The 27,474-nt window shown below is 42.2% G+C and overlaps 1 protein-coding gene across 1 annotated transcript in view; it reads left to right on the forward strand.

Annotated features, from left to right (window-relative positions):
* The window catches only part of mpp7a (MAGUK p55 scaffold protein 7a), a 65,959-nt gene that overhangs the window by 29,605 nt on the left and 8,880 nt on the right, over window positions 1–27,474 (forward strand). Inside the window, exons 2-11 of the mRNA XM_085362617.1 lie at window positions 2,467–2,614; window positions 12,762–12,880; window positions 16,830–16,907; window positions 18,044–18,124; window positions 20,092–20,223; window positions 20,380–20,461; window positions 21,134–21,219; window positions 21,716–21,790; window positions 22,079–22,275; window positions 22,805–22,869. Coding sequence (XP_085218743.1) covers window positions 2,578–2,614; window positions 12,762–12,880; window positions 16,830–16,907; window positions 18,044–18,124; window positions 20,092–20,223; window positions 20,380–20,461; window positions 21,134–21,219; window positions 21,716–21,790; window positions 22,079–22,275; window positions 22,805–22,869 — 952 coding nt within the window. The 5' untranslated portion in view covers window positions 2,467–2,577. The remainder of the gene's footprint in view (window positions 1–2,466; window positions 2,615–12,761; window positions 12,881–16,829; window positions 16,908–18,043; window positions 18,125–20,091; window positions 20,224–20,379; window positions 20,462–21,133; window positions 21,220–21,715; window positions 21,791–22,078; window positions 22,276–22,804; window positions 22,870–27,474) is intronic.

Below are 27,474 nucleotides of genomic sequence, written 5' to 3' on the forward strand. Positions count from 1 at the left end.
ACACTGCAATTATGCACAGCTCATTGAAATGGAGTTCCACTGTGTGTAAATGAATGTTCGCCTTTACCACAGCTGGTTAAGCTGCAATTATGCTCTTACAAGTGTGTCATGTATGCTTGTGTGCATCGCCTGTAACTCTATCTACTTCTGTCTGTCTGACTTTGCACATTGTGGTGGTTTGGGGTGCTGGTATCGGGGCGACTGTGAAGAAAGAAATCAATTTGTATTTCAGCTACTCTACATCATAGTGGCTTGAAGCAACCACAGTTTTCCATAAAAAGCACAGTTTTATTCCTCGTTTTAAACCCATGAGCTTGTAAATCTCTCATCTTCAGTCTCTGTAGCAGAACTTCCCTCCTCTAAACATCATCACAGGGAAAATATTTGGAAACCTCTTTTTGTGGACTTGAAGATTGTGTGCTGTCTGCTACCATAACTGACCTTTATGGGAACACACAAGAGCAAGCAAAAACAACATAGTGTACCCTTCAGCATGCAGCTGTTGATTACTGTCTGCAAATTTAATACCTCAGCAAGTCTGTGGCCTTGGATGCTGCAGGAACTATGCAGTGGATTTAGATGATAGTTGGAGGTAAAGGGTTAGGGAATCACCAGTGATTACACAGACCTCAAACTGTTTTATCCTTTTAATATATATTTGGTACTGACTAAAACATCTAGTAGGATTGAGTGTCTAAGAAGTGTCGAATCTGAAAGCTAACATTAAATATTTTCATCAAATTTGTGATCACTGCAGTGATTGCTTTTATTTAAATGTCACAAGATGAATTTCTTCAATCTAGCTGACAGAACGGTGTTGGTAAAAGGAGCATGTGTTGCACAGGCTGCTGAATAGATTTTCTGTCATATAAGGACCAGTGTAGATAAACCCTGAAGCTGATCAGCAGACACTGGAGCTGCTGGATAACTTTGGAGCTAACTGCTCCTTTGAGCTGTAACCAGAGCAGGTGTGACAGGGCTGGTTTTGGATGGTCATCAGTTACGCAGTGGAGACGAGTGTCATTCATGGTGGCCCAGTAAAATCCAGTGCCAGGAGCTGGCCTTGCTGTTACTGGATGTGGGAAGAACAGGACAGACAGAAAATCCAACATCCCAGTGGGTGCCTGGGGAGGATTCAGTGGCGCTGACCTTCGTTGGCAAAGTTGACCTCTCTTGTGTCCTGTCGTTGCTCTTCCTGTCAGGCCCAGATGGAGACAGCATTTCTCCCAGTTGAACCCTGAGAAAGCATTCAGAGGATGACACGTTTTTCTCCTGTTTCTTTACCTGATGAAGTTCTTGATGTCTTTTGGCCATTTGCTTTGAGCAGTGATCTTCCAATGTCCCGTCTGCTCAAGAAAGAGGAGAGGAAGCTAAAGATTAAATAACAAAACTGTCTTCAAGTTTTAAACTTGAAACAGACTTTACATTTCTTGATAGGCAGTGAGAAGTTTCAGGCACTCGAGTGTTTTTCTCTGTAAGTCATTCACCTCCTGACTGTTTCTCTCTCTAACTTCATCAGCATCCAGCTGAGATTCAGATTGTTCCACCGATTCTCCCCGCAGGCCCAGCAGAAAGGATTGTTTTTGAAAAGAGAAGAAGAAAAACAGTCTGTGCACCTTTCCATCACCCAGATGTGTTTTCGTACATGCAGACAAGATCTTCTGACTTACACACATACAGGTGGTTTGTTGAGGAAAAGTCCTTCAGGTTGCACCCCAGCTGGGGTTTTTAGGGTGAACACTCCCTGCAGTTGCAACAGTTCCCACTAGATGGTGGGAGAACCATTTGGAGATGTCAGGCTTTACATGGATACATGGAGGAACAGCTCATTGCAACTAAGCAGAGCTTGACCTTTATCAACATGGCAAGGTGTCACTTTACTCCTCCCATGACCATCAGATTTTCTTGTGGTCTGAACAGACACTAACAGTTGAGAATGTGGTCATTCCCCTTCACATGCAACAAAAAATGAAGAAAAAGATGGTGCAGCATGCCTTAAGACTTTTCATGTTTGTTTATTAAAGGTTGTGGTAAAGTAGCTGAAACTCCAACCCATGCAGAGGATGAACAGAAGGAGAGAAAAAAGGATTAGTTTGAGCTCTGGATAATGGAAAACGATTTCAATAGAATCCAAGAATAAAGACATGGAGTTGGAAATGAGCAGAATACGTGTGTGTTGTCCACACTGATGCACATTAGCTGCTTGGTTTCCTTATGTTGTGATTCAGGGGGATATATAAGCTGAAAAGTAGCAGCAGAAAAAGTAATGCGTTGTAAACACCAGAAGTAAATTGTGAACACACTGTCAACGCACATGCACTGGCTCACCTACAGAGACAAATATATGTTTTATAATATATATATTTATATCCATGGTTACAGATGCCAGTGTAATCCCTAAACACATACTCAGACATATACATCTGTTCTGCCACAAGTAGGCTCAAAATTCTTGTTCTCTTGCAGGGCTCTATGGCATAAAGCCCATCCTCAGATTCAGCTGGAGATTGCTTCCGAGGAGCTCCTGACGCCATTTTCCACAGTCTGAGGAGAACCAGGAAGTAGCCGGCAGGAGGCATGCCTGCCCTGGCCACCGGAACCAGCCATGAGCCAGGTAACGGACCCTCAGGCAAGGAACACAATCAGCAACACTACTAATATGTGTCATTTAGAAGAAATTGCTAAAGGACTTATTTGATTCATGCTATTATGTGGCTCCACAGCATACAAATAGAAGAGTATGAATGCAAGTCTGACCTCAGCTGAAAAATGAATACATCTTTATTTAAATGTCAGTATAGCCTGTTGGTGCGCCCACCACTTCAAGGGGAGCCCAAATTTAATTTCAGTGTAGAAAAGAATTACTATTCGTGTGCCTCAGGGTACTTTTTCTTCACTCGAGTGGACCATGTAAAACTGCGGTTGGAAAATAAACCAAAGTCTATTTTCGCTCCATTTTGTGCCCAGCTCAATGAAAAGCATACTGCTGTGAATTTACAGTTTAACAACATAGAGCAAAACGATGTTAAAATACATACACCGTGCTCTCGCCTTCCAGTTGTGAGGAGTGCGTGTGTGTGATGTCAGAACGAGGAACATGTCAGACTTGTCATCACAGAGACAGCTGGCAGAAATCACCACCTCTCCCCTCAGGAACGCTTTCCTCCTCTCAGACCGGCTTAATGGGCGGCTACATCACTGTGCACGCACACACAGAGGTCTTGACAAGCTCCGAACAGCATGAGGACAAAAGGAGGAGAGACATTAAGTCTTACGCTGATGGATAAAGAGCGTGTGTGTTTCTGTGTCCAGACTTTTAACAGAGTAAAGAGCATCAGGGTGGCTGTAGCTCAGGTGATAGATCAGGTCAGCTACTCATTGGAAGGTTGGTGGTTCGATCCCTGGCTCCCCCTAGTCTGCATGCCAAAAATCCTTGAGCAAGATTCTAACCCCCGGTTGCTCTCCAATACATCCGTCGCAGCGTGAATGTGTGTGAATGTTTGCTAAACATCCCTGAAGTATAGAAGAATGAATGGGGGGGAATGTGGCATGTTGTGCTTTGAGTGCTCTGGGAGAGTAGAAAAGCGCTATATAAGAATCAGTCCATTTACTAGTAACCAAAGGTCCTGTTGTTCTGGAAATTTGTAGAGGCAAAGTAGAAAGCCGTGAAGTTGTGTGTGCAGGTGAAACCTAATGAGCATTATGGATGAATGTTGTGTTACAGGTTGGGAGAAGTCATAAATGCTTGTGGTTAGCCTGGCATAGGGAGTGACCGACGTTCGCACAGATTACTGGTAGTATTACTCCTGGTATCCTAAGAAAGCTGTTGATTTAGGAGCCAAAGTTCTGTGAGAATGATGGAAAAAAGAATTCATAGTTTTCAAGAAAAAAAGCAACCATTTAATTGATAAATACATTTTTAGATCAGCTGTGACTTAAAACTACAGCTTCAAAATGTAATAAGGAAATAACATCTTAAAAAATATGATGACTCCTGGTGCACCACTGTTGTTTAATCTGTTTCAATACAATCTGTACTTCCAGCTGGAAGACATATGATAGATAATATTTTATTGAATTTCCTTTCTGCAATGTAGTTTTATATTTGCCATGCCCTGGTTTTAAAGGTTGCTCTGCTACCACAAATAAGCCACAAAAATGATGATGATGAAACTCTGCAGAATCGTGTGACGAGTGAGAGGCCAAGCACGAGAGAGAAGAAATGAGAAACTGAGATAAACTAAAGTGAACGGCAGTTATGGCATGGGGAGAAAGGTTTGTGCTATGCTGAGGTTTGTTGCACCCTTAGCAAGGTATTACGCGATCACACCTTCCTACCACACGAAGAATGAACAACATCCATCCATCCATCAATCACCCTGTATCAGGGACGTGCAGAGGGGGGGGCTAGAGGGGCTTGAGCACCCGCCCCTTTCCTGATGAGTGCCCAAAGTGCCCTTTTGTTGAGGCAACTTTTAAATTTTATTTATTTATTTATTTATTTATTTTATGTGTGTGTGCGTGCGGAGTCCTGTCTGTGCCCCTCAACAATAATATTTAACTATTAATCATAGTTTTGCTAAATAAAAGGATCTGGCTTGCATCAGTCACATGATCACATTTAACCAATGATCGCCCTCGACGGCAGAACGCGCTGGTTACGAGCCGGGAACGAGCTCACAAAGAGCACGCGCATTTTTAGCGGTCCGGAGCTGTAGGAGAAACACAAGTTAACTCAGAGACACAGACTGATGCGACAAAACCAGTAAGTAGGTGTACAGCGTACACTGTAGTGTGTAGCACACAGGAGTATTAGCTTATTACGTACACGTTGGTAAGCTGTCTTGTTGCAACTGACGAACTACAGCGCGACAAACATTACCTGTCCTTTTATTAACTGCACAAGTAGTGCTGGTCATAGCTGCTGGCTACCTGTGTAAGGCTGTCATGGGTCTGTAGCTCTGTCACCGTTTTAGGGAACATATTTAGTTTTAAAGTAAGTTTCTGGGCATTTCCTGCCTTTCTGGAGGGATTATATTTCACTAAAAAACGATCTAATATGCATGTCCACATAATAATTATTATAATTATAATATATTAAAAAACACACGCTGTATTTTAAAGAACATACATTAAGAAGCAGATTATATTAGATTTATATTTTAAATAAGACAAAAGTTGGATTTTACAGCAGTAAAAATACAGTTTAAAAATGTAATAAGCTTTGCCCTGCACAGAGTGGATAGTGAAACAAATGGAATCATCATAAATACATTATTTCATATTTATTACTTCCCCCTCCTCATTGCTTTATTATTGTAGCTCTAGTAATAAATAATAATGTAAGGATGCCCATAGTATATACAGTATTCTGAAGAAGGTCTAAAATGTCACTGTGTGTGCATGTGTGTGTTTTATTTAGCTGGATTTAAAAAAATATTACTCATGATATAACATTGTGCAGACATGGCTGGTAAGGACATGAGGAGGAAACAGTAGGAGCTGTATGAGGCTACTAAAGGCAGTGCTATAACATTTTTCTGTCATCATTTTATTATAGATTAAGTGCAAGAGTTGTTAGGTGTGGATAATTAGATTATAGTTTATTGCAATAGCAAGTTGTGCCTTGTTCTCAGATAGACAGCAAGTGGAGAGTGATATATGAAATGATGGGAAGGAAGGAAGAAGAGAAGCAAAGAGTGATGTCACAGTTTTTCGTTGCCTTATGGTTCCAAGCGCTGTCACCAATCTTTGCATTTTGTTATTATCTCATGACACTTGTTTAATCAGCTACCATCTCTCCTGTGGACTTTTTAATGTCTACAGTCTCAGATCAACACAGCCCTGCCCTTCCCATATTAGATTCTTGATGAATGTGTGTTGTTGTTATTCAGCATGGTTCAATGTGCCCCTTTTTAACTTTGAGCACCCGCCCCTTTAAACCTCTCTGCACGTCCCTGCCCTGTATCGTAGTTAAGCAGCAGCAGCCTGAGCAGAGAAGCCCAGACTTCCCTCACCCTGGCTGCCTTATCTTTAGTCAGAGAAAGGAGGCTCTTCTAGGGGACACCAAGACTTCAACAGAGCCAATCAACAGATATAATCTCTCCAGCAAGTCATTGGTCTGCTCTGGGGTTACCCCATGGTAGGACATGCCCAAAATACAGTGGGGCAAAAAAGTATTTAGTCAGCCACCGATTGTGCAAGTTCCCCCACTTAAAATGATGACAGAGGTCAGTAATTTGCACCAGAGGTACACTTCAACTGTGAGAGACAGAATGTGAAAAAAAAATCCATGAATCCACATGGTAGGATTTGTAAAGAATTTATTCGTAAATTAGGGTGGAAAATAAGTATTTGGTCACCACAAACAAGGAAAATCTCTGGCTCTCACAGACCTGTAACGTCTTCTGTAAGAAGCTTTTCTGTCCCCCACTCGTTACCTGTATGAATGGCACCTGTTTGAACTCATCATCTGTATAAAAGACACCTGTCCACAGCCTCAAACAGTCAGACTCCAAACTCCGCCATGGCCAAGACCAAAGAGCTTTCGAAGGACACCAGGAAAAGTATTGTAGACCTGCACCAGACTGGGAAGAGTGAATCTACAATAGGCAAGCAGCTTGATGTGAAAAAATCAACTGTGGGAGCAATCATCAGAAAATGGAAGACATACAAGACCACTGATAATCTCCCTCGATCTGGGGCTCCACGCAAGATCTCATCCCGTGGGGTCAAAATGATCATGAGAACGGTGAGCAAAGATCCCAGAACCACACGGGGGGACCTGGTGAATGACCTGCAGAGAGCTGGGACCACAGTAACAAAGGTCACCATCAGTAACACACTACAACGGCAGGGAATTAAATCCCGCAGTGCCAGACGTGTTCCGCTGCTGAAGCCAGTGCATGTCCAGGCCCGTCTGAAGTTTGCCAGAGAGCACATGGATGATACAGCAGAGGATTGGGAGAATGTCATGTGGTCAGATGAAACCAAAGTAGAACTTTTTGGTATAAACTCAACTCGTCGTGTTTGGAGGAAGAAGAATACTGAGTTGCATCCCAAGAACACCATACCTACTGTGAAGCATGGGGGTGGAAACATCATGCTATGGGGCTGTTTTTCTGCCAAGGGGACAGGACGACTGATCCGTGTTAAGGACAGAATGAATGGGGCCATGTATCGTGAGATCTTGAGCCAAAACCTCCTTCCATCAGTGAGAACTTTGAAGATGAAACGAGGCTGGGTCTTCCAACATGACAATGATCCAAAACACACCGCCCGGGCAACAAAGGAGTGGCTCCGTAAGAAGCATTTGAAAGTCCTGTTGAAAGTCCTGGAGTGGCCTAGCCAGTCTCCAGACCTCAACCCCATAGAAAATCTGTGGCGGGAGTTGAAAGTCCGTGTTGCTCGGCGACAGCCCCAAAACGTCACTGCTCTCGAGAAGATCTGCATGGAGGAATGGGCCAAAATACCAGCTACTGTGTGTGCAAACCTGGTAAAGGCCTATAGTAAACGTTTGACCTCTGTTATTGCCAACAAAGGTTATGTTACAAAGTATTAGATTATTCTGTTACTATATGTTACCTTATATATGTAATCAAAGTAGTTGAATTAGAATACTGCTGTAGATCATATTATACCCTTTAATATAGAGGGTGTGATCTGTATGTAGTTTAGTTCTCATTATACTTTTGAGTTAACAGAACATATTCACATATTAGTTCATTAGATAAATGTGCATCACTCTGTATCCTTGATCTGCTGGGAATGTGTTACACTGTTTTCTTGACATGCTCTATTGTTGAATCATAAAAAGAAGGTTGTAAGCAGGAGACTTGGTGTCTAAGACAGGGGAGATAGACCACATTCCATACCCCCACCTTTCAGAAGAGCAGAAAGACAGGGAGCCGAGGTCATAACTTAGGCGCCGTAAGAGAGAAAGAATGTAATGTTTAGGCTTTTACGACTAGGTGGGGGCCACCAGAGACTATAAGAAGCTGAATAACCCGTCACCATTTTGAGACTGCTGTGACCCTCTTCAGGCAGGTCTCCCCATCATGATGGTCCTTATGCTCTTAAGTGTTGAATTGTATGGAAATAAATGATTGTTGATTGAGCATAAATACACCGAGTATTGTCCTTCCTTCAGCCCAAAGATTCAAAGAATTGGGAAATTTCAACAAAAGTATTGAGTTGTATTTTTGTTATTGACCAAATACTTATTTTCCACCCTGATTTACGAATAAATTCTTTACAAATCCTACCATGTGGATTCATGGATTTTTTTTTTCACATTCTGTCTCTCACAGTTGAAGTGTACCTCTGGTGCAAATTACTGACCTCTGTCATCATTTTAGGTGGGGGAACTTGCACAATCGGTGGCTGACTAAGTACTTTTTTGCCCCACTGTACTTCATCTAGCAGGCATCCAGATGGCATCCTAGTCAGATCCCTTATTTATCTGACTCCTTTAAATGCGGAGCAGCAGCTGCTCTACTCCGAGCTCCTCATCCTGTCTCTAAGGGACAGCCCAGCCATCCTTGGAAGTATGGATGGGAATTGATCAGAATTTATTGATTCTGATTCCATTATCAATATCAGCTGTTGTCACCATTGTTAAGTAGGATCTCAAAGACATTACATTTGTTCAAATTAATTACAGACTGTATGCTCAAAGGTTTGTGCTCGTCTGTTTGTAATCTGTTGAAGTTCAGGGTCTGGGGTTGCCATTCACTCAGCTTTAACATCACTTTAGGTTCTTGGCTAGCTTAGCATTAGCATGTTGTCTATGCAGATACTTGCAAAGAGCCAAAGTTGTGTTAAGAGCATAGTACAGTTGTTTCTGTCCTGGATATCATTTGCACTTTAACACCCGCTGATTGTAGAGCAAGTGCAAGTGGATAAGTGGAATCGATAGGCAAACACATTAACGGTTCCAAGGACTTGGACTACTGGGAACTGTTTCTCTACAAGAACTTGTTATTGATTCCCATCCTTAATTAGAATGAAACTCATTTTTCTGCCAAATCTATCTTTAAAAGTGAAAGCCCAAAGAGGAACCAACATTTAAAATGAAAGAGGTAGGAACTGAAAAAAAAGGAGAGAATAAACTCAGACAATAACACATAGACAAAGAGGACATAGAGTAAAGGAAGTTACATTCAACAACACAAAGGCTTATACAAACAAGCACTTCCATAGATTTATTCAGAGGTAAGAGAAATGAATCTAAGCTAAACTTCAGGAGGAAATAAAGAATATGGTACTTACACTGTGACACCTGACTTTAAAAGAATCATGAGAAGAAAACAGACAATATGGTAGGGATGGTGTCACACACATTAAATTACTAATGTGTGTTTTTTAAAGGGAGTTCCTGACTTGATGAGTGGGAAAAAATGACATTTTCCATACCTATGATTTGTTGCCAAAAAGCCACGCCATTGTTTATATAATAATTCATATAAATTTAATAACTTGAAAAATGTTAACCTCTAAAAACTGTAAGTATGTCTGTAAACTTCAATTTGTAGATACATTTCATCAAAATGTTTGTGTTTTGATGTGTATTTTCCTGAATTTGTATGCAGCACACATCCCCACATAGCAAAATTTGTAAGGCCCGGATCTGGCCCACACATTGTGCTTACACGTGGCACACATACCACAAAGAATGACGGCCCTTTGGTGGCCCAGATCAGGTTACCAGAGGTGGCCCACACATGGGCCAGCACAGGGCCAGTTGCAGACACACTGCTGGCCCTGTGCTGGCCCAGAACAGTTTCACCTCTGGCCCCAGATATCAGCCTAATGTGTACCTTAATCAAGCCATGTAATAACAACATGTGCTGGAACATAATAGAACAAAAGTAACATGACGAAACTGTGTTCAGACAGTGAATGCACTGATTCTTAACTCAGTGCTTCCTAACTACATTCGTACACATTCACACTCTTGACATGCAGACTGGAGGAGCCAGGGATCGAATCACTAAGCTTCCGATCAGTAGATGACCTGCTCTACCTCCTGAACTACAGCCACCCAGTGGTAAACATGAGTAAACTGTCACTAGGTTTTGGATAAAGTGTACACTCATAAACCTGTCAAACCTGCATTTGAAACGTTGGCTACCATAGCAGTATAGTATTGCAACATGGCATTTGGGTCTTCTAACTAAAATAGGAAAATAGGAACATAAATAGTGCCATCATTGCCAGACCTGGCCCATATCTGGTTGACATACACCCTGCCATGACACCAGTCAGTCAGAAGTGCCAGCTTGATCCCAGATCCGGGCCAGACCTATTTTCTATGAGCCTGGGCCACATACACCAAACCACATCGGGCCAAATGTGGCATGCCATCACATAAACAGTGCCATCTATGCCAGGCCTGGCCCATATCTGGATGACATATCACTTACCATGCCGGAAGTCAGCCAGCAGTGCCGGCTTGACACCAGATCCGGGCCAGACCTGTCTGCTATTTGGGCCCTTGTATGTCATCTGACAGTTCTAGCTTATTAAACTGGCAGGTCATAGTGACAAATAATGGGGTTTTGAGATTTTCCATCCAAATCCATCAGTCTGCAACTTCTGCTGTCACCCTGTTCCCACATTTATACTCAAAACATGTCAAATCTGTCAGCAAAACACCAAACACATGCCTGACAAAAATTCACGCTCCTCAGTGTGATTGCAGTTATCCATCAGTACATCCTCTTCTGTAATTTCTTTTATCAAAGTTCACTGAAAACCGTTTTTTTCAGCAAGTTTGGCAAAAAAAAATTCAAATAAGTATCTTTTACTATCAAGTCTACTGCTTTGTCAGTAAAGCTGTTGCTTGAGGCTGTCTTTCCTCCTCTCTCAACTGGAGAACAGGAAGGTAAATCAAGCCTCAAGTGGATTAGTGAACATGACTCTCAGACATGTTCACAAGGCAGTGTTTGAAATATGTTGTCACAACACTATTCCCCCAGCAGTCTGGCAAACCTCGTAAATCCCCCCATATATTGAGGGGGGTCCATAATTCACCGAGCACCTGGGAGAAAGACAAAACCCAGCGTTCATTTCCTCTATTCAAACGAGTTTGTTTTCATCAGTTCGTATTTTGTAAGAAGATCAGTATAGTGTGGGAAGTGGGCTCCCTTAGCAGCCCTTTCTACACCCATCACCTCATCCCATGTCTCTTTAAATCCTTTAGTTGAATATATTATGTGAGATGTTCTGTAGAGAGTTCCAAGTTGTAAATGATTGAGAGGGCCAGCTGCCCTCAGTCGGCTTTTGTTAGCTACAAAGCAAACTTTCTGGTGATGAGGACACCAGAACCTGCATCTGGCCTGCATCATTATGTGTAAAAGTTCTCTTGGTCTCTCTTCCCCCCTTTTTTTTTCTCCAGAGAAACGGTGAGGTATGAGGCGCTAACACTGCACAGGAATCATGTCAGGGTTTAGAGAAAAGGACAGGATATCATACTGATGTATCCTGGTGCCCAACAGCAGCAGATGGAGAGCATGACATAAGCTCTCCCACAAAACGTCCAGAGCTGCCAGTACACACTGACTCTAACCTGGTCAGAACCCAGTTCAGTCAGTCGCTCGTCCAGCAGTCAACGTCAACCATCAATCAGTCCTTTTCAGCTCTGACTTACTCTGCTTCTGTCTGTGGTGATTTTTTGCTCTCTCCTTTCTCTCTGTTGCCCTGTGCTCTGATGAAAGACACTCTCAGAGAGGTAGCCAAGCCACTTGTCTTTGTTTTGACGTTTCAGTGGCTCTGCTGTGGATATGTTTAGAACTTCTTCACGTGATCAGTGTTAGTTCAAAGGCTTTAAAGCACCGTGTGGTTGTGTTTGTGGAGTTTGAAACTGGGGGGCCTTTTCTGGAGAATTAGTGAAGGGGTCTTTGATGCAGCTTGACTGCATTCAGTATGAGCCTGACCTTTAATGCATCACCTAGTTTGGTGGATCACAGCCAGGCTGAGGACCAGAAGTGAGCAGCAAACAAGTATCTGCTACCAGTCTCCATCAGCTGTGCTCCAAGACTGTGTTGTGTTTGGATGTAACCCCACTCACTCACTGGTTTTGTGCTCTCTCCGTCTTGAGTGCTTCACCTCCCCCCTGCTTAATCTTGAAACCATCAGCTCCCCAGTCTGGTTCTCTTTAAATTGAATTTGAAATCTTCATTCTTTTTATAAGCTGGGTGAGTAAAACCCTGAAAGGCCTTGTGGATTTCAGCATCCGCTGTTCTGAGAGGATTCAGATTTATTCCCTGTTTTTTTTCAGTTGTTTCTAATCATGGACAGAAGCGTCCCTCAAACAACAGGAAGGGCTGGAACAAAAGCAAGAAGTAAAGGCGGGGGAAGGGAAATAGTTTATTGCCTTTACGTTTCCTCTTCTTTCCAGTGGCAAGAAAGGGAGGGATATCATCGTCTGTTTTGTCGCTCGTAGAAGTTTGAACCATACATTTTTGTTTCTGTTTTTTTTAATGCGTAATAGAATCAGCATGGAAGGAAAAGGAAGAGCATCCACAGATTATAATTAGAGCTGTAGTCTGTGTAAGTATGTACTCCTTCCTAAAGGCACTAGTACAGGACTTTGTGTGTTTTGTTTTTACGTGTGCATCTGCTTTCTGCCTGACTCTGGGTGTGTTGAGTGTATATGTATTCATGCACACATACAGCACTTGTGTCTTTTGCTGTGCATGCAACAACTCACACCTCCCACTACCACACTGACCCCTCCTGCTTCCTCTTTCCTTCTGCAGGTCTGTATGAGCTGCTGGCGGCCCTGCCATCCCAGCTGCAGCCTCATGTCAACTGCTCTGAGGACAACACCTTCCTTCAGGATATGTTTGGAGAGAGAAGTCTCCACTCACTTGTTAAGGTACAACAAACAAATAGAGTTATAGGAATTTCGCCTACATATTTTTCAGAAAATCACGTGTTGTTTAACTCATATATGCACGCACTGATAACTCTTAAATACACTTAAAACACTTAAGTAATTTCATTTAAGTGCTATACATATGAATACCTCAGTTTAACCAAGCCTAGCTTTAATTGCACATGTAGATTGTGTACAAAGTTTATTGTCAAGAAGGCAGACAACTAAATTAGTCACATAAAAAGTCTTGAAAAGAGGAGCCCCCGGCCTCCAAAGCAATTATTATTCATGAATTACAGTCCTATTGCACCATCTACCTGCCCAGATCTTCTAATTCCTTCCTCTACCAGCAGGAAGGGGCCTGTGGTTTGGTTACTGCCTGTTAAACTAGATAGCTGCAGAGATTGGGGAGAAGGTTTGTCTGAAATCTTTCTCTGATTTTTGTTGTTAAATAGAGAACAATTTTCCCCCCTAAACATGGGGTAGTTTCCTGCAAATCGGCTTTCCATTCTTTATTATTCAGTAAATAAATGTAATAGCTGCTCGACTGCTGTGTCTGACTGATTAACTGAGCCATCCTAGTGAGCCAAATGGACAGACGGGCAGACTTTAAAACGCACACAAGTACTAAACAACCATCTCGTCTTACTCAGAAACCAGATGCAGCATTCAGGCTAACATCATGGACACACCATTAATAAAACCTTAATTATCCTCTTCCTAAAGCTCGGCCACCAAATCTCCACAGTCCACCTTTATTTGGGATTTGTGTAAGGTTGTAGAGGGGATACGAAAGAATGGCTAAACAGCAGAGAGAAAACACACACATCAAGTTAATCTGACAGGCTTCCCAACCCAGGTCGCTCACTGGTTGTAATTGCCTCACCTGGGTAATTACAACCAGTTGTTGGTCACTCTGTCTGGAAGGAGAGAGACGGTCCAGAGGAGGAGGTGTCACAGATGGAGAGAGAAACAAGAAAGAAGTAGAGAATTCAGAGTAACATGAAGACTTAAACCAGACATATGCTCTTTCTGTCTCTCTCACCTGTACTCACCAGATGGTCAGGACGTCTCACATCCATCCTAATCCGATTATGTTACAGAGATGAAAGAATTATTGTCCGATATCATCTTTCAGCTTTTATTTACATCTGTTTGTTGCTAGAAAATATTCTCATGACACGAGCCAGGTGCTTATTTATATTTTAAAAGCCTCACTTGAATCCAAAATATATCCCCTTCCTTGCACTGTCTTACTTTGGATTTAGGCTGCCTTCCAAATATTTTCATTAAAGTTCAATGGTCGACTGCAGCCCAGATTTACCGGATCAAGCACGTTGTTCACAAACAAGTACCTCTGAAATGAGCCAAAAGTGGCTAGATGATGATAGATGAAGCCAAATGCAAGGTTATGATAGGGACAGGGGAAGGAAGAAGGAAACTCCATATTGCAGCAGACAGGTCACAGTATGCTGTTGACTACTGAAAAACTTTTTGAACCATGTCAAGCACACTGGAGGGACAATTAAAACAAGAAGAAAGCTACAGGTCAACCAGTCCCTATTCTATCATTTTGTATTGTCTGTATTGGTAATCAAGGAAAATCCCACAGCCATTACTCCAGTTTCATCCATCCCTCCATCCATTCTCTGCTGCTTTTCAGAGTTGCGGGGGGACTGTGGAGCCTATCCCAGCTGTCTTAGGGCGAGAAGCAGGGTACACCGTGGACAGGTCGCCAGTCTGTCACAGGGTTTTGCTCCGGGTCACTTTGAAAAAGATGTTCAGCTTGTAAAGGATGTGATGTGAAGTTTTCTGGGCAGAGGTCTTAAGCCTGCTTAAATACTATGTTTTATGTCTTCGGGTATTTTGAAAAGTCTCCAAAGTGTGCAACCCTGACCCTAAACATTACATTAGTTCATGTTAGCAAACTAGTGACAGATTATTTCAAACCAATAACTCAGTGGAAAGAAAAATAAAACTAGTTAGCCATAATGTTAGGGCTTATAGATGATGTTCACAAGATGCAGTTAGCACTGTTTTATATAGTGTTATAGAGTGATTTGACCCCCATTTATCTCAGGATTAATTCTGAGATAATTGGGGGTCTAAAAAAGTTTACAGCATGACAGGTTGCCGAAGCATCAACAGCAGTCCTAACATCCATCAGCATGTCCACAGGGGAAAAACATGTTTACCTCCACGACACGCCTAATGCACCGTGTTTTATTGCTGAGTAATAACGGCTTTATGCAGGATTTGAACTTCTAAGCTGACCTTGAAACATGACTGTTGTGCTGGCCAAGACAGAGTCCTAACAGGCTGTGATTTATCTCGGCAGACTGTGTGGATAAGTCCAGCTGAAATGGCTGTAGCTGTTTAAGGCCAAGATTTAAACTGGAATCTTGATGGGGAGAGACGATGTAAAGACATTTCATACGTCGTTGCGTCGCGTTTTCTTCACTGGAAAGTTATAAAAGTGATTTTGATGGGTGACATTTGGTGTTTGGGTAATGTTTTTGAATGACATCATGTTTTGGATTTTGGTGTTGGTCCCTGGTGATTATCGAAGCCAGATGACAGCTTGAAGAGACTCAAATCAACTCATCTACACATACTGCTCATGTTATTGCTAATCAGAACTTCTGCCAGGGCCAAAAACATTGAGGTCAAATACCGTCCTGTGACTGTGTCAGAACATTCAACTGTCAGTGATTCTGACTTGCTTTCCTCCGTATTTACAGTACTGCTACCATCTAGCTTTAAAACATAATCACCTGTGTTGCGAGGAGTAAAAACTATGTCTAACATTCCTAAAACAGATGTTTTAATTGCACAAAGCATCTGTAGCCGTTCAGTGTGACAGCAAACAAACTGCTTTTCTTGTCTTTTTCTGTCCTGCTGAGTGATTTTCTGTCACACATTGTCACTGCTCCATCTGTGTGTGTGTGTGTGTGTGTGTGTGTGTGTGTGTGTGTGTGTGTGTGTGTGTGTGTGTGTGTGTGCGCACTCCCGCATGTGTGGATTTGGCCCTTTAGATATAGAAGTGGCCCAGAGCGTCTCTGTCACTCTCTCCTCAGCCAGAGGCTCCTCTGTTCCACCATCCTCCTGGAATGCTTTCTAGGACATCCAGCTGGAAGCTCCAGGCTCGGGGCCCAGCTATCAGTCAGACCCGTGGCCCAGATCCCCTTCACCATGCTGGGCCTGAGGAAGGAGAGACGCAGGAGTGGCTGCTGGGAGGAAAGCTGTCCCTGTCTGTTCCTTGATGGGACCTGACAGCAGCCTGTAGGCTGTCAATGCATTCCTGCGCAGCTGCTTTTAAATCACAAATGGGATATCTGTAGTGTTTTTTGTGAGTCTGTGTGTGCGTAGGCACAAGTGTGCAACTGTGCCTTTGACGTTGTGTGCGTGGGTGTGAACGTGTGCTTTGTGTGTATATAAATTATTCCATCTCTGCTCCACATATGATGAAGTGGTTTTGCGTGTATAAATGAGTGAAAGTGAGCGCACGAGTCAGGCTTACTTTCCATTTTAGCAACTCTCCAGAGACGCAGCTCTGTCTCTCAACACTGTGCAGTCACAGCGCTGAGGCTGATAAGGAAATGTTTAGCCAATTTCACCAGACTGTTGAAATGATTTGGAATCATCACGGGGCCACTGGGACATATCGAATGCATGGTGGAAAACTGGATTGTTTGTACAGTGGCTAAGCTAACTGAAATACTTAGTGGATCGAGGGAGTGAAAGATCTTTGTGTGTGCTTTTGGTATTTAAGGACATGATTTAATGAACTCTGTATGTACAAGATGGTGCTGATGAAGGTTGTACATGTTTTCTCACATGTCTGTTTGGAGACGTGCACATGGCTTCCAGCGTGCACACTTTTTCTTCCACATGTGCTCACTACTATCTCAATAACTACCTTAATAATGAATACAATCTGTTCTTTCAGATCCACGAACGGCTGCAGCACTATGAAGAGAGCAAGCCCGCCCCTGTCCTGGAAGGAGCTGCACCTCTGGCACGTGACGTAAGTGTTTTAAAAAACATGTTTAAACTGATCGATCTTTTTATTGGCTGGGAGGCAAATGAATCGATTAAAGGAACCTTTGGTGAACAGTGTCTGTCTAGATGGGTTTCGGTTAATGGAGGTTTAATTTATTGACTAACATAAAATGACACTTCAACCCTCGTCTGGCCCCGGCCGTACTGTCTAGAACTCCCAGCAAGTGACTGCCACCGCTCAAGTGAAACCAGCATGGCCAGTGCCGTTGGTGTAAGCAAGTGAGACACACCACATCATCAATAAATAGTTCAAATGATGGCCACTGATCTAGAACTGTATGGTTGTTATGGTTGACTTGTATCCTTCTCCCTGTTGGAAAACCGTTTTCCTCTTCTGGCTGACTTCCAAACATCTTAATACAAACTCTGCTGTTACTTGGACAGACCACTTGGTGCCATCAGAGAGCATTGGTCTGCATTTTATTCCTGCAGGGTCAGATACGAAAAATACAAACACAGAGAAAGGGTTCATCAGTGTCAAGTGGCTTTCATGTCAGTTTTTACTGTGTGGGATGGCTTGCTGCTCCTTTCCACACTCCAACCAAGTCCAGGAGGATCTTCCATAAATCAGTGATGCTCTCAGAGCTCCCATTGTTTCCAGGTTTAACTGACTGTTTTCTTTAGTTCTTGAGATTCTCATTGGAAAATGATCTGGTACAATAGAAGATTTATCAAAGGGCAGGTGCCAGTAGGTGGGAGTTCTAGGCCACATGACAAAGTGTGGCCTTGCCTCCAGCTGCGATTTACCTTATTTAAGACAAGATGAAGCTGCAGATAAATCCTGTAACTGAAAGAGCTGCATTTTTATGTCTTAATACAATATGATACAAATAGAAGATACACCAACATAACTTCTTTAGATAAAGCATAACTAGTATGTTTATCTCTCTAAATGCAAGTCCTCTATTCATTACTGACACAAAGCACACCTTGCAGAGTTGAACTGTTAATTACAAACCTCTACCATTGGTTTTTCATTATACAGACTGCTGTTGTCTTCTTGTCGAAGCATTGAATGTTCACATGCACACCTGAAAAAGAGAAGCATGCTTAATGGTCTGAGCACAGTTGTGTGAACATTGTGTCCTTGACTATTTTCAGGTGTCTGATGAGCTGGAAGGCAAATCAGCCAGTCAGGATGTCAAAGAGCTTCTTAAACTGCTGGCAAACCCACATGTAAAGGTGAGTAAAGGATTTGCTTATTTTGTACTGAGCAGGTTTTAACAAACTAAAACCACATATTCTCTTTGTGGAGGATTGTATTATTCCATCCAAAAAACAGCAAAGCATTTGGCAATTCTGGCTCTGGATCTTTGCTGTTTGCACAGCAGCCACATTAAAGCGTTACAATCATCGTGCTGTACACAAAATAACACGCCTGTTAGATCCAGGCCTTGTCTCGTTTTCTTGGCTGCCGTTGCTGACCTCGTTAGCCAGATGCAGACAGCTACAAAATAAATTTACACATTTTTATTTTCTAATGCATAACTGGGGCCATCCATCAGGGCCTCCAGGTGTCTCAGCCAGACAGAGCTGCCTTCACGACGGCAGGATAGAAGCAGAGTTGGACAGGCTCCGTTTTTAATGCGCTGTCGTCATGCTTGTTTGGGCTCTGCCAGAAACAACAGCTCTCTAGTTCTCCCCCAACATAGCACACACACACACACACTTACAGTACATGCAAATATTTAATACCTATCAGTGTCAAACAGCAGGAATTCAAGAGATGGTGGTTCCCAAACATGGATTTTTCAATGTCTGAGCTGGTAATTATGATTCATTTCCTAAATTCTCCAAACACATTAAGAACAACTACATTAATCTGTTCAAAGACAAGTGTGGAGCATGTGTTTTTTACAGGTGCTATAGGTACAGACACACATATTTCACCAGGCAGCACATATTTTAGACATAGAATCAGCAACTCCACACACACCTCCAGCAAACTGGTACTCATTTGGCTCATTACTATGTTTTTCCCCTGCACCTAACACATATAATTGCTGCTGTAGTTGTGCAGTGGTCTCTCAGCTCCAGTGCAGAATGGGGTCAGCCAAGCAATTCCCCACCAAACAATGGAAAATGTTCTTTCTGCTACTGCTTCCTCCATTGCTGGCTGGTGAATTTTGGCAGACGGTGTAGCAGCACAAGCCAAAGAAGACAAGCTGGAGAGGAGTGGCATTTTATCTCTGAAGTAGGATCAAAACCAACCATTTTTAAAGATTTCCTGGCTGTGAGATTTTCTTTACATGTGTTATTCATTTGGGATTCTCTTGATCGAAAGAAGTTATTATTTTTAGTTATAATAAGGTAATACAGACTCTTTGCCTTCCAAAGACTACTCACATAGCTCCAGTTGTGTCTCCTCCTCTCATCTGCTCCCAGTTAGCAACATCTTGAATGCTGTACTGCAGCATGCTCCCATGTCATAAAACACACTGCTTCTCTTCTCACCATATCCTTCTCTTTCTTCCCTGTTTCTCTTGCTCTCCACCCCTCTACTTTTGTCTGGCACTTTGGTTGGAAGATGTTTTTCTCAATTTTTTTCCCCCCCCCTAAACCACAGAAAAAGCAGCACGCATCTAGCTGCATCTTGGTCCGGACACGCGGTTGTTAAATACTTTGAAAAATGAATGTCTCCTGAATGGCATCATTCCCGTCTGCGTCCCGTCTCTTTTTATGCCTGCTCGTGAAAGTGTGAAATATCTGAGCTGAGAACTTTGCTTTTGAGTCTTCACCACCTTACCCTGCAAAGTGTGGATTTTGTGGTGGTCACATTTGCAGCTCTTGCTGAGCAATGGTGCAGGGCGAGCCTGGGTTGCCTTTAATCAGAGAGATGTATGGAGGGAGAGCACGGGCCTAATGGCAATTAACGCTTGTTCATCTACAAGCTCTGGCCTTGAATGCTTTCAAATCCATCACCCAGCACATGAGGGAGACAACCCAATTCATAACCATCCTCCCTGCAGTCTGCAGTGTCTCTGTCCTGCTTAAAAAAGGAAGTGATAGATCGGACTCTTAATAGCATGCATGGCCATACTTTATTTAGCTAAGTGGACTGGGGTAAAGTTGAGGCCTTCGTGGCTTGACAGATAACCCTTGCCTGTTTTGTGTTTCCTCCCATAAATCCTATTTTCTCCTTTTTCTAGAGCCTCCTGTCCGTCCACGACGCAGTTGCCCAAAAGAAGTATGACCCCGAACTACCTCCGCTGCCTGAAGACATCGATGACGATGAAGATTCTGTGAAAATTATAAGATTGGTCAAGAACAAGGAGCCACTGGTAAGTAACTTAACAATCATCCTGTGTGCAGTATCTATCTGTCTCTACGCCTTAATTTTCATCTTTACAGTGATTTTAGGTCATTGCTGTTTGACTTGCACATCATAATGTCATAAAGGTAGAAATGCTGTTATAATGACTATTCTTCTTTTATAGGGAGCAACAATAAGACGTGATGAGAGCACAGGTGCCATCATTGTGGCCCGGATCATGAAGGGAGGGCCAGCTGACAGAAGTGGTTGGTTCCAGCCTTTTTCTCTCTTTTATAAGTTTGCGTGTGTGTGTGTGTGTGTGTGTGTGTGTGTGTGTGTGTGTGTGTGTGTGTGTGTGTGTGTGTGTGTGTACTCGATTCTACTCAGTTTTCTGTCATTTTCTGTCACTGTGTAGCACCTCAGTTTACATAGGGTCGTTATAGCAACTCATTTAAAAGTCCCATGATGTCATTTGTATGCAACACAAACCCAGCACACAACAGTGGACATGGAGGCGTTGGTATACCTGTCCGATCACACTGTTGGTTTTTCTGCACCCATTTCCCTGGATGCCGTGTTTCAAAAAGGGCAGTTTTGATGTTTGTGAAGGAATCACTTTCATGACTCATCAAGTGACATAATTGACTGGCATCACATGGTGGCATGGAGTCTGTTGACGTCACAGTTTCAGATCAACTCAGGTTGCTCAAAACGACTGCTCTAGTAGGTATCAGGTGCTGCCATCTAATAGAAAACCCTAAAAAACAGAGTCAAGTCAAGATGAGCAAAGTAGATACTAGTGGAAAATGGCCATACAAGTCTGTAGTGTGGAATATATTGGGATTGCACAGAATTTAGTACCTCGCTTACATCAGGGCGTTAAAATAATAGAATGCCAGAATGACTGCAAATTAGTAACGTCTGTTTATGTGTGGCAGGTTTAATTCATGTAGGGGATGAACTGAAGGAGGTCAATGGAATCCCTGTGGACGACAAGAAACCAGAGGAAATCATTCGTATTCTGGTAAGTCTTGTCTTTCTATGGACGTTTGTGAGACTGAAGGTTTTTCAGCTCCACTCCCTTGGTACCAGCCTTTGTTTATAATGACAGAAACCTCCCCTTATCAACTCATCCACGACCCAGGCCTCCCATTGCCGTGTTGATGGCCGATAGATCACATGCAGAGTCTCTGTGGATGAGGCTGATGATGTGTAGTTCCTCCACGCAGCTTTGGTCACAGGCCTAAATGAGCTCTGTCATGTGCCTGGGATCTTAAACTCTTAAGGCCTTCTCAGACACAAAAGTCTTTGAGCTCTCAACACTCCTCCTTTACACCCCTGCACTGTACTCCCTAATTCTGTCAAGAATGGTTATACTATCCCACTAAACCTTCCTTTGTTGAAAAATCAATGCTTGACGCTATGTCACTGTAACTAGATTAGGTCTCTTATAAAATACTTAAAAGGATAGGAAAACTATCCTTTACAATTACTCCAACTTCTGTTCCTACATTATTTAGGCACAGTCACAAGGAGCCATTACCTTTAAAGTTGTCCCTGGTGCAAAGGACGAGGCATCTATCAAGGAGCCACAGGTAGGTCCTGTCTTTCTCTGTTATTTGGTTTATCCACTTGTTAAGTGATTTAGACCCTTTGATAGTGGAAAGTCATTGAAAGACCATCTTGGCCATCACTTGCAGCGTTTACCATCGATTGCTGTAATCTTTTGAGAATAATCACTCTGAGCTTTGGTGAATCACCTTTAACCATGATGACAATGTTTTAGAAAGAAAACATTTTATATACAACATAGTGAACTTGTTCCTGTTGTGTCTTCAATCCTCCTCTTTGTTTTCTTGCCTTTCCCTCATGATGATGTACAGATGTTTGTGAAGGCGCTCTTTGACTACGACCCAAAAGATGACAACACCATCCCATGTAAGGAAGCTGGTTTGGCCTTCAAGAAGGGTTGCATCCTACAGATCATGAGCCAAGATGATGCAACCTGGTGGCAGGCCAAACACGAGGGCGACACAAATCCTCGTGCTGGCTTAATACCATCCAAACAGTTCCAGGAGAGGTGAGAAACACAAGGCTGACCTTATTGGCTCCAGTGCTGTCACTGTCATAGATGTTCCATCTTCTTTCTCTCCCTCTTTAATCCATGTATTCTTGCTTCACTCTGCCAAAGTAGTCTGGGTTTCCACACATTTTCTGGTCCAAAGTGAGTAATGACAGAAAATGATAGCGCTGGTACCAATCCACATTGAACTGCAAGTGGATGGAAAACACACACCAGACCTACACAGAGCTCAGGAGGCTTGGGCAGAAAGAGGAAGGCTGAAGAGTAAAGGGATCGAGTAGAACATTTTATATTCAGGTTTATTATTCTACTTTTTTCAATAGAAAGATGTTCTGTTCTTCACCTCCTCAATCTTTGGTTTCACCAGTCTCAGCTGACAGAATAGAAATGAAGGATATTGTAGAGCAGGGTTTCTGTAGCATAGCAGAGTGTTTATTATTCCCAGAGTGACCATGAAAACTGATGGTTTTCTTTTTTCTGTTCTTTCCTTTTTCTTCTCTTTCTTTATCCATCTTTTTGCTTTCAGGAGACTTGCATTTCAGCAACCTGTTACGACTCTTTCGTCCCTAAGGAGGTCTACTAGACGATCATGTAAGCATATATTATTTGCTGTGTTAGCGACTAATAAACCACAACAAGACAGTTGTCTTTAACAGGTGGATGGGAGGAAGAGAAGAATGGCAAAAGTGAGGAATGCTGGTCAGGACAGTTTGTGGAGTTCATTTCTGAAACAGACTCATCCTTCTGCTGATTCCACCACTGGAGTCTTTCGTGTAGTTGTGTAGTTCATGCTGGTCGTCTGGAGAAGCAATTTAGATTTATCTTTGTTTTCATTTTCCTTCCTGTCTGCTCAATGTTTCTCCCTCTAAATTTCTATCCAGAGTCTGTTCCATGTGTCTTCTACAGCCTCTTTGTGTGTTGTTCACTAAGTCCACAGCATGTCTTTTATCCTGCCTTCCTTTGCTCCCCCCAACCGGTCACGGCAGATGGCCGCCCGTCCCTAAACCTGGTTCTGCCAGAGGTTTCTTCCTGTTAAAAGGGAGTTTTTCCTTCCCAATGTTACCAAAGTGCTTGCTCATAGGGGGTCATATGATTGTTGTTGTAGTCACGCAGGAGCTTTAATATGAATTAGGAGAGGGTTTGCCCTCTGGCTGTTACTCTAGCTAAAGAGATGATTGATTTTCTAAAAGCTGTGCATAATGCAGATAACAAAGATAAAAGACAAGTTCATGTGAACTGGTATTGTCACTTGGCTGCCTGGCTTCTAATTTGGATAATCACTTATACTCTTGGGGTGATGATGATGAGGGTAATAACAAGGATGGTTTTGATGGCAGCCTGTTATTCAGCAATTGTCCGTGATTGACTCCAACTGCAGAGTTCAACTCCTTATCATCACTGCCGGAAAAGAGAATGAAGACAAACAGTATTACAGTATTATTACATTATTACCCAGATTTTTCCAATGTAAACATTCCTGGCAGCTCACCCATGGACTTGATAAAGGTGGACTAATCATACATCTTTATGGCAGTTTTCATCACATTCTTTCTTTAAGGTTTAGTTTCAAATAAATTAGATAATTAAATCTGGCTAAACTCTTATTCACAGTACAGTAATTCTCATCCTTCTTAAAACCACATTTTGAGGTCGCTGTCCCAACTTAAGATGCCACATTAGAGCAGGAAGAGGGCAACATCAGTGGGAAAACTGACCTGGCCACTGACATTTGAAACAAGATGTCAGATAAAGGTACACACACTTCAGAACAGCTGCCGCTCTCGTGCCTGATGCGTCTAGCCTACAAACAACCTTGCACAGATAGGTCTTGACTGTTGTTTTGGTTAGATATTAATTCTGGACATGCTGAACAACACTCTGGAAAATGAATGCAGTGATGTAAGGTGAGCTTCATACTGTTAAATACTTACAGAGGACTGTATCAGTATTACAATATCAATCATTTGGAGGCTTATGAATCTAAATGGCTTTTTTCCCCCCTGTAAATAGTGACTGCACCACAGACATGTACCGCAGATTGTGTATCACTAGGTAACAATGGATATACATTTCTATCAAAATAGGAGCAAATAGAAAGTAAATGTTTGTTATATTCTCATAAAACCTGAACTCAAGCTCCACTTACTGGTGTTTTTGTAACCTTTTAGTAGCAGCATGGCTTATGAAGGGTTTCTGTACGTGTTCTTTTTAAACCCAACCTTAAAAAAAGAAAGAAGTTAAGGATAAGATTTCCTCAATGAGTTCCATCAATTTATGTCATGACAGCTGAGTGTACTGCAACTTCCTCTCAGGAAGACCTGACGAGTGTTTCAGAACCAAGTGGAACTTGAGTTATTTTATTATTTGAAACGTAGATAGTTAAACTAGTGATACCATTAGAGTGATACTGGGAGTTACAGTGTAGTGGTCAAGCTCGGTATTTTTCACAAACATTACAAAACTGAAGAGAATTGTTTGCTTTTTCAGTGTTTTGTGAGAAATGACTGAATTGAACCTGCATAGGATGTTTGTGGATGTGGCACTCAGCTTTAAAATGTTTTATAATGTTCTCTCTGTTGTCTTTTGCTCTGCTTTTCTAAGATGATGTGACAGTAGAGTTTGGTAGGTTTCTTCTTATATTTCTTCCTCATCCCTGAGTTATGTTTACTTTCCTAATCTAATATTTTGTTTAGTATTACCTAATTTCCATTCCTTGCTTCTCTTGCACTCAAAGCTGAAGAGATTGAAGGTACTACTTTTCTGACATCCTCCACCGAGTAGGACTTTACTAACCCAACCATCTGTGATTGGTTCCCCTTCATGCTATTTGTGTGTAATGAGGTCCACTTCTTACCTCATCTCCCCAATTGACCCATTAAAGCTATTCACCATTTAAGAGTAACATTAGTTGTCACAGTCAATGGTTCCTCATAGATTTTATTGACTTTAACATTTTACAAAGCCTCATCTTTCCTCGACTCATTTTCACAAATGTGGACATCATTTTTGAGAATCATCCCGTCACAAGTAATATTTGTTGGACTCAGTGAATCAGTTTGTGCTGTGACTGTCTCCAAGAATCGTCCAACACCACAGCCAAGAATGTAGTGGCCTGTAAGGCTAAATGGGGCTTAGTCAGTTAGCTGGGACCATCAACATTTTTCAACATTGTTAGTTCTGTAAAGAAAAAGAGAGTATTTTGTTTATTTTGGTCAACTTTAGCTGCTCACTAGATGGAGGTTATATGTAACCTGTCCTTGAATTTACCTCTACATGCGTGGCTGTCATTCTGGGCAAAGGCCAATATTTAAAAATAACGAACACACTATAAAATGTAACTCAAGCAAAATTTACCCCAAACCACTCTGATCACTCTCTTCTTAACAGCACCTGTGTGTTTTCCCCTTTATCATATTTAGAGGGCCGCAGCTCATTTCTGACTATTCTCTTTAACTTGATGTTGTGGTTCTCTTTGGCTCCTTTCTTTTCATCACCAGAGGATGCTGATTATAGTGGTGGATTTCACCTAGGTGAGAGATTGTCTTCTTTTGTCTTCTTGCCTTTTCCTGCCAGATGTGGTCATTTCACTGTTACAATAAATATGAGGACAGTGGCCAAGTACAAGTTTTGTTTTTTCCACATGAATCCTTCATATATCATCTTCTAAGAACTATTAAGTCATACATGTTTCACGGGACGGAACAGTTGTTCATACCTTTGACCTGTTCTTCTAACTCACAGAGCACTTGTGGGGCAAATAATTCACTTCTTAAACCTTCTTACATAATTCACTTTTTGGACTTTAATAGTTTTGTACTTTCTCACTGTGCTGTGCTATTTGTGCTCCCATGCTGACAGCATGAGTGCACTGGCAGATCATGTCATGGATTTGCAGTATGTAGTTATCCTGTTCTGCCTCTGCTGTGGGTCTGAGGACTTCTTTGAGAGGTTCTGGTTGGAGTTGGCTTAAAAGAAAGGTTTGTGTGCTTCGCTGCATTGTGGAGGTCCGGATGAAGGCCGGTCTTGCTGATGTGGTTCCAGTCAGACTTAATGACAATTACCATGGCCCACTTTGGTTCTGCAACCACTTTAATTCCAGAGAGCTGCTTCCAAATCCCTGTCTTGTACAGAAAATGTTTCCCATCGTGTTTTTATTACCACTGTCATTTGCACATTTAGACTCCAGATTTCACAGGATATCCAGAGCACACGCAAGTTTATAAATACTACATTTGAGTCATGTCTGCCAAGCTCAATCAGGGTCACTCCCAAAGCCGAACTCTGCCAAACATTATTCCATTTTTTTGCCCAAAAAAGTCCAGCACCTTGAGTCCAGCAGCCAAGAACGAGGTTTAAATGAAATGAGAGAACCTCGGGAGAAGAAGTAAAAAATAGTGAGTTATAATAACATCTTCTCTATGAGAGTACTTGCTGCATGGCTTTTCAGCCTGTTGGATGTGGTTGTATGATTTAAAGTTGGCCTGTCCCTAAAAGTTTGAAATCTTAGAACTTACAGATGCTTTTGCAATGCTGCTGAGGTTGCATGGGGAAATAAAGGAGTGGGAGGGGGCGGCAGTTGTTGTCCTTAGTTTTTGGTTTGTTTTCTCCCCATGCCTCTCAATGATGCAACGTCTGTAACTTCCATTGCCAGAGTCATTCTTGAGCACAACTTTGGGATGAACAGATTCCTGATTTTACAGCCTGCAAACTTGAGAATGATATCTCCTTAGTAAGCACTGTTTAGAGGCTACTTCGTTACTGTACTTAAGTAGAACCTTCAGGTATCTGTACTTTACCTGAGTATTTACTCTTATTCTCTACATTTTTGCACAAATATCATTTTTAAAACAGGCTCGTTACTCTAGACTCAACAGTATCAGCTGAAATTGAGTCGGAAAAAATGCGTTTGTCTGTATGTTTTAGTCAGCTTGTAGCTAGTGTTACAAAAGAGGAATGAGTATAAAGGGAGTAACCTTGCTTCACAACATAATGTTTCTACAACATTTCTATCAGCTCAACAAACATCAGCAGACTCAAGCTGTTTGTGTGCTGTTCGTCTCAGTGTGTTGCTAGTTAAAGGTCCAGCTGCTGTATTTCACAAGGAGAGAAAAGAAAGAGAGCTAACTTCACTCAGAGACGGAGAAAGATAAGAAAGTCAGGTCAGGAGAGAAAGAGTAGAGATTATTTTTAAAGCTG

Source organism: Diplotaxodon limnothrissa, linkage group LG9 (assembly GCF_057381915.1).
Source record: "Diplotaxodon limnothrissa isolate DT_005_m linkage group LG9, D_limnothrissa_male_GT1.1, whole genome shotgun sequence".
Classification (NCBI taxonomy): Eukaryota; Metazoa; Chordata; class Actinopteri; order Cichliformes; family Cichlidae; genus Diplotaxodon; species Diplotaxodon limnothrissa.